This window comes from Thamnophis elegans, chromosome 11 (genome assembly GCF_009769535.1).
Source record: "Thamnophis elegans isolate rThaEle1 chromosome 11, rThaEle1.pri, whole genome shotgun sequence".
In the NCBI taxonomy this organism is placed as follows: Eukaryota; Metazoa; Chordata; class Lepidosauria; order Squamata; family Colubridae; genus Thamnophis; species Thamnophis elegans.
In genome coordinates, this window is record NC_045551.1 from 37,813,962 (window position 1) to 37,831,363 (window position 17,402).

The following is a 17,402-nucleotide window of genomic DNA, read 5'->3' on the forward strand; positions in this document are numbered from 1 at the left end:
TATGGTTTCAAATGAATACGCATGTTAAAATAATTAGGGTTCAGGTTTTCAATGTGTTTATAAAATGTAGAATTTGTCATCTGATAAATAACTATGGCTGTATAGAGCCTGGGATATGCAAGCCAAGTCACAGGCAAGAGCCTAGTCAAAGCCAGGGGAGTGTAAACCAAAACAAACAATTGTTCATGACAAAGACAAATTTTCCCCAATCCCTATCGTCGTCAGCCCTGGCCTCTCCAAGCATTCCAGGGAGATGTGCCATCTCCATCGGTCAGTCCCGGTTTCAACTCTTTCTCAGAACCAGGCCATGACAATTATTTTGTTAAGGCCTAAAAAAGTGATCGCAATAGTACTCATATACTGCTCCATAGTGCTTTACAGCACTCTCTAAACAGTTTACAAATGTCAGCATATTTCCCTCAACAATCTGGGTCCTCATTTATTGACCTCGGAAGGATGGAAGGCTGAGTCAACCTTGAGTTGTTCAGATCAAACTCCTCTCCAGGCTGTGAGCAGAGTTCTAACCACTGCGTTCTAACCATTATGCCACCATGGCTCCAATAGATGTGCTATTACCCCTACAACTCAAGAGAAGCTTCTGTATTTTGCCATCAGGATGGGACACTTGAAATCAGAAGGAACACAGTGCCAAGTCCCTGCAGATTTGAAGATCATTGGTGTTCTCAGTTAATCTTTGCTTGACAGCGAAGCAGTTTATTATACGAGAAATCAGGAAATATGTCTTTTATTCCTTTTAGCCTGAGACACATAGCTAATGATTAGGAATTGTGAGAAATTTATTCAGCAATACCTGAAAGACCACAAACTCAATTGTATCTGTCCGCCCCGTGCCAACTCAATGAAGCGTGGACGTGATGAACCGGGGCCTTGAGGCCATTAAGAACTGGATGAGTGTTAACAACTGGTACTCAACCCAGACAAGACCGAGTGGCTGTTGTGTTTCCCTCCCAACAATTTGACTAGTGTTCCATCACTCAGGCTGGGGGGTCAAATTTTACACCCCTCAGATAGGGTTCGCAACTTGGGAGTCCTCCTGGACCCACAGCTGACTTTCGACCACCATTTGTCGGCTGTGACCAGGGGGGCATTTGCCCAGGTTCGCCTGGTCCGCCAGTTGCGACCCTACCTGAACCGGAGGCACTCACAACAGTCACTCGAGCCCTTGTGATCTCTAGGCTGGAATACTGCAATGTGCTCTACATGGGCTGCCCTTGAAGTGCATTCGGCGACTGCAGTTAGTCCAGAATGCAGCCGCGCGAGGTGATAGTGGGCGCACCGCGGTTCGCCCACATAACACCTATCCTCCGCGAGCTGCACTGGCTACCTGTCGATCTCCGGGTGGCGCTTCAGGGTATTACTTACCATCTTTAAAGCCCTCCATGGTAGTGGATCTGAGTACTTGAGAGGCCGCCTCCTGCCGATCACCTCCCTCCGACCAATTAGATCGCACAGATTGGGCCTCCTCCGAATTCCATCGCCAGTCAATGCCGACTGGCGACTACGCGGAGGAGAGCCTTCTCAGTAGCAGCTCCGACCCTGTGGAACGACCTCCCCGTCGAGATTCGCACCCTCACCACCGTCCAGACCTTCCGCACAGCCCTTAAGACCTGGCTATCCTGTCAGGCCTGGGGATAAGTTTCTAATTCACCCCTCCCGAGTGTTGAGTGTTGAATGAAAGTTGTGTTTTACTGTTTATTTTATTCACATATTGTTTATGTTTTTATATTGCACCCCCCCTTTCCCTATGAATGTAAGCCGCCCTGAGTCCCCTCAGGGAGAAGGGCGGCCTATAAATCCCAATAAACTAAACTAAACTAAACTGACCCTGTGTTCATGATTGCACCATATTTATCTTGGATGTTTCAACACGGAATACCTGCTTATATTGTTTTCAGGGCTATTTTTCTAGTATAAGTATGGGCCTGATAAACTGTCTGCTTTCTTGTCTTCGTTCTGAGAAATATATTTCTTTGGGTTTTTGTTTTTCATTCTCAGCTTCTTAAAAGTGAAATAAGGCGATTAGAAAGAAACCAGGGAACGAGAGAAATCTGTTGCTAATCTGGAGTATTTGAAGAATGTTCTATTGCAGTTTATATTTCTAAAATCAGGCAGTGAAAGACAGAGACTTCTTCCAGTATAGACACCATGTTGCAACTAAGCCCAGAAGAAAAAGGAAAACTTGTCGCAATTGCTCAAGGTATGCCAGGTCCGTTTGCTATTAGCATTGTTAAAGGAAGGGACATATGGTAACTTTGTTCGAATATATCTGCAACTAATTCCAACCATTGTTTTCCTGTATTTGACACTGTTGAAAAAGACTATTTAACAAACACAATAGTACAATCTATACTGCTGCTCCTAAGAACCATCTGTAACTGCTTATGTTCAAATTATTCAAAACATTCAACTATAGAGTGATTTCTTTCTCAATATTTTTTTAATTTATTCATTAAAAAAAATGAGCAAAAGTGCCTTAAAATCATTATCCAATAAATCTGTATGGACCAAGCAAGTGTCTGTTTCATGGCATATTCTTGATATTTCTTGTTTAAATCTGCTGGATCTCTTCCACTCACAAAAATGATGTCCTTCAATTCAATATGTTAGTCAGTAAAGGTGCTTATCAGATGCATCCTGGTCTTTTGCTACCATAGGCTAACATAGCTCTCCTGCCATTGGTAATTTCTGTGATTCTAATCAAACTAATCATCTCAAGTATACACATTTAAGATATAGTGTAATTTTTAAAAGTTAGAATTGTAATTTATGTCTTGTCATTTAAATCTGGGGCTGGATATTTAAAACCAATATGTGTTGTGTTTTGTAAGGTGACGAAGAGACCCTGTCCCAGGCCTCTGGATGGGCATCATATTTACACAGCTGGTCCGGACTCCGATGAGTTTTCACTGTTCGGGCATGCAAAATCGGCAGCTGCACTGGGAAGAATTTCAACCACAAAAATGAAGCATATAGCCGGGTAACTCTTGTTTGGGGTTTTCCCACAACTGCCTCAGTTGTTTTTTTGTTTCTTTTTAAGAAATAACAACATTCGAAATGACACTTGTTAAAAGACTTGGAGTAATATCTTGTAGTTTCCGTTTCTGACTCCCTTTTTAGGGCAAGTATGGAGGTTTTCAGTGAACTTTTCTCCTAGCAAGAGCTATCCTTTTCATTGACTGGTGAGACAATTTTGCATAGCATATTTTGTGCGACTGTGTCATTCATGAAAAGGAATATGTAAGCTTTCACAGAGCAAAATTCTGTACATTGCACGCGCACGCACACACACACACACACACACACACACACTCTCCCGGGTTGGAATTTCTGGCAGTAGCAGGCTTCCATAATCTGCTATCCTCCACAGAAGATTCAATACAACTTCTAAAACATTCAGCCTTGGAATTCTATATGTTGCAGTTCAAACATCTAGAGGATATTAACTTTGGCTGAACTACCACTTGCATTCCTCCTTTTTATCTGTCTAGGAGAAGTATGATTCAGTTTGGTGATCTGTGGTAAGCCTATCATTGACAGAAAATGCTGACTAGAGACTCCCTATGCTGTCTGAAGCTTTATTTCTTTAGTACCTCAAACTAAAAAGAGAGAGAAGATTTTGCTGAGCCTTAAAATGCTTATTCTTCTAAATGTGATTGAAGCTGTTGGGGTTGGGGCAACTTATTGTTTAAAAAATACCTCGGTATCCAGCTGTATGTGCTGTCAAATGGGTTACTGCTGGAGTCCAGCACAAGACCAAGATGGATTAAGAAACAATTATCTTGTCTATAGGGAAGAAGCTGCTGATACTATTGTGCCCTGTGGTATCTGTGAATGAAATCTGAAGTTTTGGAAATAACTCTTCTTGAGAGAAATGATTTAGTGCCTATTCACCACCCTTCTCCAATGAATATCCTGTATCTGAAAATAGTGTAATTATTATATGGAAGAAGAAATATTTAGTTATTAAGAGATGACATTTTAATGGCAATGCCATTTCAGAAATGCCTATTCAACAAAATATGTTGGTCATCATCAATTTTCATAGATGTTCAGATATAAGAGTTAAGAGAAAACATCCCTCGTCATTGAAGTATAACATGAGAATACAGCCCTTAGCTCTTCTGTCTAGTTCAGCACATTTCTACCATATGCTGTTGTGGCTGTCCAGTTCCACCATTCTGAAAATGTTTGGAAAGTGAGCTTAGTTTAAGTATATAAAACATTTCTCTTCAATAGTAATAATTGTGTAACATTTCTTGATCATATCAGAAGTCTCTTTGCTTAGCCTTGATAGCACTAAGAGTAAGAGAGAGAAAACTAAGTATTGTGTCTGTTCAGATCCCAGCCTTTCTTCACAGGTGAGCCACAACTTTCATTATCCGGGTCTCTGCTAAATGTGTTGGAGGTCCTTTCCCAGAATTCTTAGCCAATGTGGTCTCAAAGAATTGAAAGAGAATGAGGAGCAATGAGTAGGGAAGGTTGCTTGAAATATTAAAAGTTTGTCACTGAATGCTCATTAACCTCCGACACATTTAGAAGAGACCAGGATAATGAAAAATGTGGCTGACTTGTAAAGAAAGGCTACTTAGCTTTTGTCTCTCCTACTGCCAGTGCTATCAAGGCTAAGCAAATAGACTTCTGATATGATCAAGAAATGTCACACAATTATTACTACTGAAAAGAAACATTTTATATGTTAATGGTGTAACTGGACAGCCACTATAAAATGTTAGAATTGGTTGTGTCTTTTCCTTTTTAAAAAGTGAATTTCACAAGTCAATAATTTGACTTCTCCCCTATCATGTACATTACATGTTTAAACTGAGAAGGAAAATTTCTGCACCATCATTAATAGTTTACTAATGCCAGAATTAGCATACCTGTAAACTTGCTACTGATTATTTCCTTATCTGCACACTTTTATTAATAGCTGTGACAATATGAAATTGGCCATTTCAAATCCTTTTTTTAATAATTTCAGACTGTGAATAAATTATACATATACTCTGTTTATACTTTTCACTTTCGGTTGTATGTTCGACATATTAAAATGCAAAACTTGTAAATGTAACTTATTATCTACATGCCTTAAATATATTTTACACAACGAAAAAGATTTTGGGTAATGTGACAGGGCAGGGATTCCAATTAAAATGATAGATGCAAATTGTGGTATTTTGTAAAAGTTAAGAGAGAGAGAGAGATCTGTGACTACTGGATGGTGCTGGGAGGTGACAGCATGTGTCAAAACATGCAAATGACACATTGTAGATAAGGGTCAGATATTACAGAGCTAATTACATCATGTCATTTGCATGCTGATGTAATGACAAAATACTGTACATTATTTGGACATCATCATGGCTAGCATCATGGGCAGTGGCTACAACTATAGGTGAAGGTCTACATCTATAAATCATCATCTCAATGGAGCAGATATTTCCATTGATACCCTTCTTAAAAGTTAACATTCTGACAATGATGAGAGAGAAGAGGAATGTAGGGGACTTTGGAACAAAATCACCCTTGTTCCACCATAGTACAACTTGCGTGCTTATTTTTCCAAACACATATATAAACATTCTGCCATAACCAGTGCATTCTCCTTTTACTAAAAAATAAAAGGCAATTTTTTTTAATAAAAGGAGAATTACACTACTGGATTTCCCTCCCCTAATTTTATTGTATTTCCTTTAAAATTTACATCGTAATAGATCTGAGATTTATGGCTGAGAATTGACTACATTCTTATTTCATAAATATTATGGTTCATCTTTTCTAATTGAAGGGACTTGAGACTTTTCAATTTTGTTTTGAGGAATATTGCATTAGTTAAATCTCATGACCAAACTGAAATACTGATGAGGATAGCCTTGTTTTCAAATCTGAATGTATTAACAATGCTGCAAATTACAAAAGGGGATAGACATATCCAATGTAGTTTCTCAAAGCCTAGCTACATGGGTACATTCCTGTCTGTACTGTATTCTGTGGAGAAGTCTTGCTTTCTTGTCCTTTCCAGTTTGGCTGATTTGTCACTGAAGTCTCTAAAGAGTCTTTCTGAGCTCTCTATATGTGGTTTCTTTAGAAAACATTGTTGTATATATAGCCAAACTATTTGCCTATTAGCAAGATAATACCAGATGAAACATAATTTGAATGGATTTAAGCAACCAACAGAGAAAAGTGATGCCTCAGTGCTTTTTTTAATTTAATTGTTAACTGTTTTGGATTAGCCTCCACATGTGTTTTCTATTTCCTGCTGAAGCAAAAGCATTCAAACTGGAACAGTTCTCTTAGTTTAAGAAGTGTCATCTGAATAAAATAAGTTAAACCTTCTGAGCTATTGCATAGTTTTAATGTAGTAGCTTCCTATATACATACATTCTGATTAACTCCTCCCCTATGAGTTTATGCTTTAGCTCAGAGGTCCCAAACCTGTGGGCTGTGGCCCACTAGTGGACAGTGAGTGGTTTGAAACTGGGCTGTGGGAACGGCTGGTGAGTGTGCATGTATGCAAGCTCATTCTCAAGTAAGAAATGGGAGAGTGCATGTGCACATGTTCCATTTGCGTATGCAACAGGCGTGTGTATGCCGCTTACACAACTGGAAATGCATGTGCAAACTATCCCTCCCCCACCCCAGTCCGCAAAGCCAGAAACATTGGGGAACTCCACTTTAGCTGATGGAAGAGCGAATGAAAAAAATGTCATCTTCTCCCAGGTAGTTTTAGCACAATTTACAGTAACTTCCTGTTGCATCTTAAAAAAGAGAGAGGAAGGCAATTAGACAATGCTTTATATGAATCATCAAAGCTATACATAGAGAAATATCACAGAATATTGATGAAGTTTATCTAGAATGTTTTAGCCCATTTTTAATCATTAAGAACCGCACTAATGCAAAATATTATATGGAAATACTGCAGGAACAGAAAATGTACACTGCAGCTATAGAGGGGAAAAATTACTTGGTTAATAGACCAAAATGGAAAATAATAGAATTCTATAATTAAATATAAGATTATCACCAAGGTGATATTAACTCTCTCTGTCACCTGCATACTTTAAAGCAGGTATCAAAGTCACGTTGTGATGGCATCACATGCTGTATTGGGACTTCCCCCCCCCTTCACTAAACCACATGTGACCAGCGGGTGACACATCTAGCCCATGGGCCAGGAGTTTGACAGCCCTGCTTTAAAGGTTTCCAAGCATTTTGAAGTGGCAACCGAGACTATCTTGTCAAATTCCCTGTCCCAAATAAGTAGTCCTCAACTTCTGATCATTTTTAACAATCATTCAGAGGTACAGTAGTGCTGAAAAAAGTGACTTACAACCAGTCCTTGCACTTCTGTCTATCGCACTGCTCCCCCCCCCTCAAGTCATGTGATCAAAGTTCAGCCGCTTGGGGACTGGCACATTAGGATGGTTACAGAGTTCTGGATCACCATCTGCAACCTTGCTAGGGAGCTTCCCAGAAGCAAAGTCAGTGGGGGAAGCTAGATTTGCTTAACAACCATGTGATTCATTTAATGACCGCAGCATAAAAGGTTGTAAAATTGGATGCAACTCACTTAACAACTGCTTCATTTTATCCCAATTGTCACCGTAAGTTGAGGACTACTTTTATCACTTTCAACAAGATCACTTGAAATTTCCCTGTTTCTCCTGAATAGTAGTGCTCTGACAACAACTTCAACACTGACTCCTCGGCAACCTTAAGCAGGAACACAAACATGGACAAACTTTTTATCTTCTGCTGGTGCAATAGGATTATGGATCGTGTTGGGGCCAATGGAAAATTATACAGTTCAGATAGGAACAATTGCTTTTGTAAAGACAGTAAAATTGCCATTTCCACGTACTTGACTAGTGTAAGTAGCCTAACTTTGGACTACATCTTTTTGAATATTTTTGATTATTTGATACTTATCAATGTTAGCAGGACGATGGTCCAAAATTGTTTTCATTATGTTTCCCATCTTGGGATAGGCACCATTAAAAAAAATTGCTTTGCTCCTTGTTCAAACTGGAGGAACTAAAGAACAATAGCCCCAACTTTCCTTAGAAAACACATTCGGTCAGATTGCGTTTCTCAAGCATCAAAAAGCACCTGGGATATTTAAAGAGAAAGTGGATTTGAAGATAAAGATTGGAGATGGAGTATTTTGCAATATATTTAGCTCACATGTGGCTGTGATGTGTCAATTGTGAGTTACTGACTTGGGTTTGTGTGTCTTTTGGATTCTTACCAAATGCCTACTAAGAACATCAGGAGCTGCCAATACTGCACAGCTGCATAACTTTGACTTTTGTGTCAAAGTTATTGGATTACTGCCGTTAATATTCTTAAAGCTAATGTGTTACACTGAAAGAGAAAATACCCCTTAAATACTATAAAAGTTGCAGTGTTGAGCCCATCATCAGTTATATACTAATATAATGTATTTTAGGCTTGTGGGATGCTCATCTAATATTTTAAACAAAGTTCTTTAATACTAATACAGGAATCAACATAGGATGCTACTTAATTTCTGGGTGAATCCTGAAGGTTTGTTTCATAGATAAACACTTTAAAACATAGATTTGGATGGGTGGGATAATGAAGGGCAATATTCCATTTTGGCTGTTTTGTTTTGCTTATTCCTGAGGCAACTGGCTGAAATAAAACTCTTAAGGTGGATCTTTAGTAAAGTTCAGACTGAACATTGGCAGTGAATCAGAAAGGAAGTCAAAGTGATCACTAACATACCTTTGTCAATATATTAAGTGTAATCTTGCTCTATTTTTGTTCAGCGGGGCATACATCACTCAGCCATGCCTACCTTTTAAAGAGCTATTTTAGGAAACAGATGAATTTGCTTTCACTCCTTCAAATACAATGTGAAATGTCAACATGCATAGCTAATTCTTTGAAGGGCTCATTGCAGACTCTCATATGGTGGTATTTCCATTCTTTTTCAGATCCCTTCAAAAACTAAATCTGTGTACATGTGTACTCTGCACATTTTATTTCAAAGCATTCCAAATTATTTGGGTTAAGACTCAATCATTTCCAGCAAGTGGGCTTAATGAACACAGATATAATACATAGCACGATGAAATATCTAAGTATTAGCTTGCAGAGGAATTAAAAGATAAATTCTATTCATCATACCAAATACCATTAAAATTGGATAGAAACTTTTTGACTGTATATCCATGCTGCAGATTTACCAGATTGTATATTGAAAAAAACTGGGATATGTCCGGCAGGAGCCAACTGGGAATCTGAACATTTGTTGGATATCTCATTCCCTTTCAGCTGTAGAATAAGATGATGAGACAATCATTGTAAATAAAATGGGTCACCAACATGCTACATGTACAATCATTTCCTAACCAGTAGCTTGATGTACTTTTAAGTGGTTTTTTCCTCCTCCAAATGCAATGAAAGCTGATGCTCAGTTCAATCTAAACAAGTCATACTGTAATGGTCTCAAGATTCTCACAGTGTAGTAGTACCTGTTGCATGAGCATAGAATAGTTTGGAATGGCTTGTGATACAAAAGAAAAGCTTTATGGATTCAATTCTCAGATTGATTTAGAAGTGGTTGGAAACAGATCTTGAGGGAAGATTTTGGAATTATGATGCAAAGTCAGAGGAAACATTTCTGCAGATATCCATGCTACCCTGCTGATGTTCGCAAAGTCTTCAAAAACTTTTTCCAGACATTGGGGTGATCTCCTGTTGAGTGCACTTTTCATAGTGTATGGAGCAGAGGTGGGATTCACTTACCTTCCCTACCAGTTCGCAAATGTGAGCACGCTCACTTGCTTTACTCACACTTGACTCATCTGCGCATGTGCAGTGCTCACACATTACATCGGGGCCTCAGGCTGGAGCCTCCCACAGCTGCCGCTACCAGTTTGCCCGAACTGGAGAGAACCTCTGATATGGAGTTTGTCTCGATGTACATGCTTTCCTCTGTTATTATTTTATTTTACTCTTTTAAGATTCGAGTTACTTAAAGTAATTCTAGAATCCAGAAACAGCTAAATCTAATACAGTAAAATACATCTATTAAGGCCTTGTTTTAAAATTATACAAAAAATATGTGTGATTTCTACTCAAGAGAAAATACTTAGAATGTAGTACAGATAGTCCTCGACTTACAACACTCAATATTTACAATATTCTATGATGTGTATAAAATCATTTAATAAATATTAAATTGCATAATTATAAATATTTGATAGTACAGTAGTTAATGAATCAGGCTAGAAACTGGGAAACTGTGAGTTCTAGTCCTGCCTTAGGTAAAAAGCCAGTTGGGTGACCCTGAGCCAGTCCCTCTGTGTCAGCCCTAGGAAGAAGGCAATGGCAAGCCACTGTAGAAAAACTTTGCCAAGAAAACTGCAGGGACTAGTTAAGACAGTCACCAGGAGTTAAATAATTTACTTGAAAGTACACATACATGTGAATGCACACACATACACATACATGTACTGTACAGTAGATTCTGCATGCAGATATCTACATTGTGGCTGGGATGGAGTGAATAAGATTTTTATTCAGGACGTTGCTTCAGTTGTCGAATTTGGGTTTAAGAAGGCATCAGTACCTCCAAACTAAAAATCTTAACACAGTGAATGATGACCGTTTATGTATATGTTTCCAGGTGCTTTATGCGGTTTTGGATTAGATTATTTTAAGGTTACACTCCAGCTGAACTACTACTCTCCGAGATGAAAATTAAATGGCCTTTCCAATTCTGTATACCACATGCTCAAGGGAATTCTTCAGAGCATTGAATGGCTTTGTGTTTTCAGTTTGGTTTTTAATTCATTTTAAAATATAATGGCAAGATTAAAATACCATTACCTTTCTGACTGCTGGATTGTTATGTTGCTATTAATTTATTTTCATTTTGTTTTTATATTTTGTGCCCTTCTTCCTATTATCTTAAATCGTCAAAGTGCCAAGTAAATAAATGTGAATATCTGTGGCAAAGTGATGCTCACGTTAAGTGATGAGAGTTCTGATTACAGGTAATCCTTGACTTAAATCATTACAATGGCACTGAAAAAAGTAACGCATGATTATTTTTCACACTTACAAACTTTGTAGCAGCCCCATGATCAGTGATCAGAATTCAGATGCTTGGCGACTGGTTCATACTTATGACCGTTCCTGTATCCCAAGGTCATGTGATCACTTTTTGCAACCTTTTGACAGGAAAAAATAAATGGGGAATCCAGATCCATTTAGCAACCAGGTTACTAACTTATCAACTGCTGTGATTCACTTAATAACTTTGTCAAGAAGGGACATAAAATGGGGCAAAAATCACTTAGCAAGTGTCTCACTTAACAACAGATTTTGCACTCAATTGTGGTCATAATGACTAACTGCAGTTTCACTGTGCAGTGAAAAGCAATTAAATCTACCTTCACTTTCCCAAATGCTTATAGAATTTTGTAGGGTGCTGTATTTTTCGGAGTATAATATGCACCTTTTTTCCTCAAAAAAGAGGCTGAAAATCTGGGTGTGTCTTATACATCTATCACAGTATTTTTTACCTCCCGAAACCCCACCCCTTCACCAAAATGGCCGTGCATTGAAAGCCCTTATGGTGGCTTTCAGAGAGCTCCTGGGGGCTGGGAGGGCAGAAATGAGCAAAAAATGGGCTGTTTCTTCCCTCCCCCCAACCCCCAGCAGCACTCTATATAAGCCTTCATAAGACTATGCATGCAATTTTTTGGCAAAAAACGGGGCCATTTTTGGGAAAAATGGGCCATTTTTTACTCATTTTTGCCCCCTACCCCCCTCCCAGATGACTCTGCAAGCCACCCACCCCACCCCACCCCCCCAAGGCTATTCATGCCTTTTTTTAAAAAAAGGCCGTTTTGGGAGGCTTGCAGAGTGCAAAAACTTTTTTTCCCCTTTTGGAAAGCTCTTTAACTGATTGATGAGAATTAGATTGATCAAGTACTGTGCCAACAGAAACAAAGTCTTAGGTGCTGCAGATTGTCAGTGATTTCCTTCTCCAGCACATGGATAAATACACCTGGAAATATCTTATCTACCTACCTACTCTCTCTTCCTATCTACTGTTTTCTCTCTCCCCCCTTCTATCTACCTATGTACCTACCTACTCCTCCCTACCTATCTACTGTATTCTCTCTATCCCTCTACCTACCAACCTACCTACTCTCTATTTCTCTGTACCTACCTACCTACCTACCTACACACACTCTCCCCTACCTACCTACTATATTTATCTCTCTATCCCTTTATCTACCTACCTACCTACCTACTTTTCTTTTAATTTGCTTCTTCAAAACCTTGGTGTGTCTTATACTCCGAAAAATACAGTATATACTAGTAGTTTGAATGATCACTTACCTGAACTTTTAAATCTTGTTTGAATGTTGTTCTATTATTATAACATTATTCTGGAAAATCTGTTGTATGAATTAGTATGCCAATACTTTGCAACTCATTCAGTCTGGAAGCTGTGGATATTCCTTCTCTCATATTGCTAAACTCACAATTCATGTTCTATCTAATCTCTCCTCAGACTGCCATTCTAATTATTTTTCTAGTTAAATGCAATTAGGCTCAATTTAATAGCACTTTGGAGACATTTAGTTTTTTAGATGACATTTCTGCTGTGCTAACAAGGAAGTATATAACTGTGCTTCTGGGCATGTATTTGTATTTGCAGTTGCTTCCAAATCTTTGTAACCTTGAACTATCAGTACACTATTTATCTAAATTCTTGTTAAGCTCATACTACTGCTGTCACCAGCTCTCAAAAACGTTTAGGTAATCCATATTCTTGTCCTGGTTATTGAAATCCCTGAAGGATGAAGATGCTACCGATGTAAAGATATCAAGCTGCTATTCTGAGCCTTAATGGTTTCTTTTTAAAAAGGGTGACGTAACCTAGACCACAAACAAAATAAAATTCAGTGACTTCAGTAGGCCATTTAGGTAATCAAAGTCTTTATTCAGAAATACTCTTAAGTAAATGTACATCCAGAAAAAAAACTACCATCTCTATTATTCAAGATTCTTCAGATGGGAACATCTGACTCCACCCATTATTGATCTTTCCGAATGACAACTCTGACATTAAGAAGGGGGGGGGAGAGATTTTAAGAATAGGAAGAAATGTCTAGAAGGATTTCTAATGATGTGGACCAGGTTTCCTTCTTATAATTATTTGCCTTGAAGCGTCTTAAGACTTAAATAGGATTTAGGGAGGGAAACCTTTTCCAGGCATTGTAGAACTTCCAGTCCAGGATTTGTGAGTGAACGAGTGAGTGATTGTGTGCGTGTGTGTAACCCCCCCCCCTCAAAAGTGCCCGTAGAAGCACACCGATACACACATCACACACACAGAATTCTAGTCCAGCCCTTTTTGTGGGTTGAGGCAACGTTTCAGCGGTGGGTGGTCAGTTCTCTCTCGCATGGTTAGGAAAAGAACTCATAGGCTCCACGGTCAGAAAGTCCCAGCCGCTCATCCGAAGCTCGCTCTCTCGGGGAATGGTGGAGGGTGGATTAGTTTGCGAAGCCGTCCCGAGAACACTTCGCCGGCCTTCCTTTCTTCACGGGCGCGGGAAGAGACGCGGAGGAGGGCTGGCTTGGTATGGGCAGTGACGCGCCACCGCTGCCTCAGCCGCCGCCTCCCGGCTCCCTCCTCCTGCTTCCTGCGTTGCCTTGCGGGGCGGCCCCGCCTGCAGCTGCTGCGCGGAACTTGTCTGGGGAAAGCCGAAGAGCGCCCGAACCAGCCAGGCAGGGAGGGAAGAAAGTTGGTTTACGCTGAGGGGGCTTCTCTTGCCTCCCTGGGTTTCGCGATGTTGGGGGTCGCGGGCTGCTGGGATGATCAACAGGTAAGTCCGTTCCGTTTACCTCTGACAGCGCCCGAGCGCTTCATTCATTGCAAGCCTTCGGCTGAAAGTCACCCACCGGGCCGCCCTCCTTGCTCGGATCCCTCTGCCGCTTTTTCCCTCCGCCCCGGCTGCTGGAGAGAGAAAGTGTAGTTTCCTCCTCTCCGCCTGTAGTAACTTTCCCGGTGGCTGCATCCCCTTCTCTCCCTGGCGGAGAAAGGAGGGATGAGATAATCCCACCGCGCCCTCCTCCTGCACCAGCCGCAGCGCCGAGGGGAGGCGGAATCCAGGTTCTCCGGAGGGAGCGCGCCAGGCGGCGGAGGCTCCTGAAAAGAAGGGGGCGGAGGGCTGTGCTGCCAAAGGGCTGGGAAGGGACCGAGCGGGGGGGGGGGGAGATGGAAAGGAAGGGCGGGCGACCGGGGAAATACGCCGCCTGGGGCTGGAGCAAATGGCAGGGAGACTCGTGCGCTTAACAAGAAATCGGCGAGCTGAGAGCGCGGCCAAAGCGGGGCCAAGAGAACCAACTTCTTTGGGGAAGTGGAGACAAGCCGGGCGAGTGCCGAGGAGGGGCCGATATTTGGCATTCGTGGCGCCAGCAGACGCCTTATGTCAGACACACGGAGGCAATTTAGAAACGGAAGAACCGTAAAGAAGAAGTTTAGAGCAGTTGCTGTCCTGGGAAGGAATTTAGGAGGCGATTCGGAAACTTTCCTTCCCCCCCCCCTCGACGTGGCTGCAGCTTGCCAGCCACGGTGAGGTAAGCCACGTTTACCTCAAGGTGGGAATCTGTTGGGAGCCATGCGGTGGGCGGGGCAGAAGCAAGAAGTGGGCGGGGCCGAGATCAAAGACAGCCCTTCTGTTCCTTTGATCCTTTCCATTCTCTATTCCTTGTGATCCAACGGAGGTTGGAAATAAAACTATTTTTTTTCTTTTCTGCTTGGTGTACAAGTAGTCCTTGACTGATGACCACAATTGAGCAAAACATTTCTGTTGCTAAGGGAAACATTTGTTCAGTGAGTTTTGCCCCATTCTACAACGGTTCTTGACAGTTGTTAGGTGAATCACTGCAGTGACACGGTTGTTAGGTAAATCTGGCTTCCCCATTGACTTTGCTTGTCAGAAGGTTGCAAAATTGCATAAATACATGACCTCAGGACACTGCAACCATCATAAATATGAATCTGCTGCCAAGCATCTGACCGTGGAGATGCTGTGACAGTTATGAGTGTGAAAATCTGTCATAAGCCACTTTTTTCAGGATTTTCAGTCAGTAAATGAACTGTTGTAAGTCAAGGACTACTTCTAGAGGTTAAAATGCCAAACTAAAAGCCAGGAGAGTGCGAGTTCTAGGCTGCCATTATCATGAAAGCCAAATGGGTGACTTTAGGGATCTCTCTCAGCGAACTTTTGTTGTTGTTGCGGGGACAGGAATGGTAGTATTAGATATGTTCATTGCCTTAAGGCCATGATGGTGAACCGATGCCACACGTGCCACAGGTGCCACGTGGAGCCATATTTGCTGGCATGCCAGCCGTGTGTGCTGGCCAGCTGATTTTTCAACCTTTCGGAAGGCCAGGAGAGGCCGTTTTTGCCCTCCCCAGGCTCTGGAGGCTTCCCTGAAGCTTGGGGACGGTGAAAACGGCCTCCCCCAGCTCCCTGGAGGCCCTCCGGAAGCCAGAAATGGATCATTTCTGAAATTCTAGTTGGGCTGTTGGTGCCATTTTTCACCCTCCCCGGCTTGCAGAGGTTTCCCTGAAAGTCCCCCCCCCCCCAGCGTCCCTTCCAGAAGCTGGAAATGGATTGTTTCTGAACTTCCAGTTGTGCCGTTGGGACTGTTTTTCGCCCTCCCCAGCCTCCAGAGGCTTTCCTGAAGCCTGGGGAAGGTGAAAAACTGGCCAAGCAGAAGTTCAGAAATGATCCGTTTCTAGCTTCTTGGGGGACAGGGGAGGCTATTTTTTGCCCTCCCCAGGCTTCAGAAATGCTTCCAAGCCTGGGAGGGGGTCGCACACACATGCACAGGTGGGCGGGGAGGATTTAATTAGTGTTGGCAGGCATGCAACAGTGCGCGCACACACAATTTTGGCACGCCGTAAGAAACTGCCTTAAGGTATGTATAAAAATGGTGAGATAAAAATATAAATAGAGAAAGCCGTAGAAAATGAAGAAACTAAAATGCTCTGGGATTTTAGACTTCAGATAGATAAGCACCTGCCACATACCATGCCAGATTTAACAATTGTCAATAAGAAAGACAAGTATGGATAGTGGAAGTGGTAGCACCTCGAGACAGTTGAATAGAAGAGAAGAGGGCAAAAAAATTCAAAATCTTGCAAATGGATATAGAATGATTGTAGCAAAAGAAATCAGAGGCAGTACCAATAGATGCCTTGGTGCAATCCCAAAAGAACCGGAGCAGCACTTGAACACCATCGGCATTGACAGATTCACCATCTGTCAATTGCAAAAGGCAGCTTTACTCAGAACTGCTTACATCCTGCAATAATACCTTTAACACCATCAAACATTCACATCTGCTTATCTTCTGTCCTTGGAAAGGTCTAGACAGGTGGACAAAATTGCCAACTCCAGTCTGAACATCTGTCTGACTATGTGACAAACCATAATAATAAAAATAACAAATACTTAACAATGCAGGACTTTGGCTACAGTTCAAAAGCTGAACCAAATGGAATGAAATGTACTATGTCAGGCAGAGTTTGGGAAAAAAAGATCATATTGAAAATAGGGTAGATCAGCCGTGGGGCTTCAGATTTAAAAAAAAAATCCATGAAAAAAAATCTCATCATTTGGGGGAGGCTGTGGCTCAGAAGGTTGGTGGCTGCTCCATTCTCTGCTCTCCTCCCTTCCATTTATGTGACTCTGTGAGCACCCTACACTTTCATCCTGTTCTTCCCCTAGACATACATGCATATGACTCAGGATGAGAGAGAGCAGAAATATACAGACAAATGCAACATTATGCTTCACTACTGAGAATAGGCAGATGCCTTTTATGGCCAGTGTTCTGCATGCTTTGCCTGCCCTGTTTCTTTCTCAAGCCAAAGTTACAGGAAAGGGATGAATAGCTCTTCCAGAAGTCTGAAGTGATTAATTGCATATGTTTTGAAGTTAGGACAAGAGCTGAAGTGAAATTAGCCCTGAGGGCTCAGTTTGCCAGGTTTTGGAATTCATCAATGGATGCCAATTGACACATTCCTTTGCAACATAGCAAATCATGGCTTGCAAAAAGTATACACTTAGTATACACTTTCTAAATTCACTTTCTGTGACATACATAAAGATAAAAATATTATATGAAATAATCTGTAAAATAAAATAACAATAATATGTGAAGCAGCCAAAGAGAACTGTTTCTCCACATCTTATCCATCATGATTCACTTTTGGGATATGCAAAACACACAAAAAGGTAAATTAAAATCATGCTATAAAGGAAACACAGTGAAAGTAATTTACCTCTAAACTCCATTCACATATTTTC

General features: G+C 41.1%; 1 protein-coding gene across 1 annotated transcript in view; it reads left to right on the forward strand.

Moving 5' to 3' along the window:
• Positions 1 to 6,360, forward strand: part of GCC2 (GRIP and coiled-coil domain containing 2) — a 32,650-nt gene extending 26,290 nt beyond the window's left edge. Inside the window, 2 exon segments of the mRNA XM_032226215.1 lie at positions 2,015 to 2,218; positions 2,850 to 6,360. Coding sequence (XP_032082106.1) covers positions 2,015 to 2,079 — 65 coding nt within the window. The 3' untranslated portion in view covers positions 2,080 to 2,218; positions 2,850 to 6,360.
• Positions 6,361 to 17,402: the final 11,042 nt, after the last annotated feature.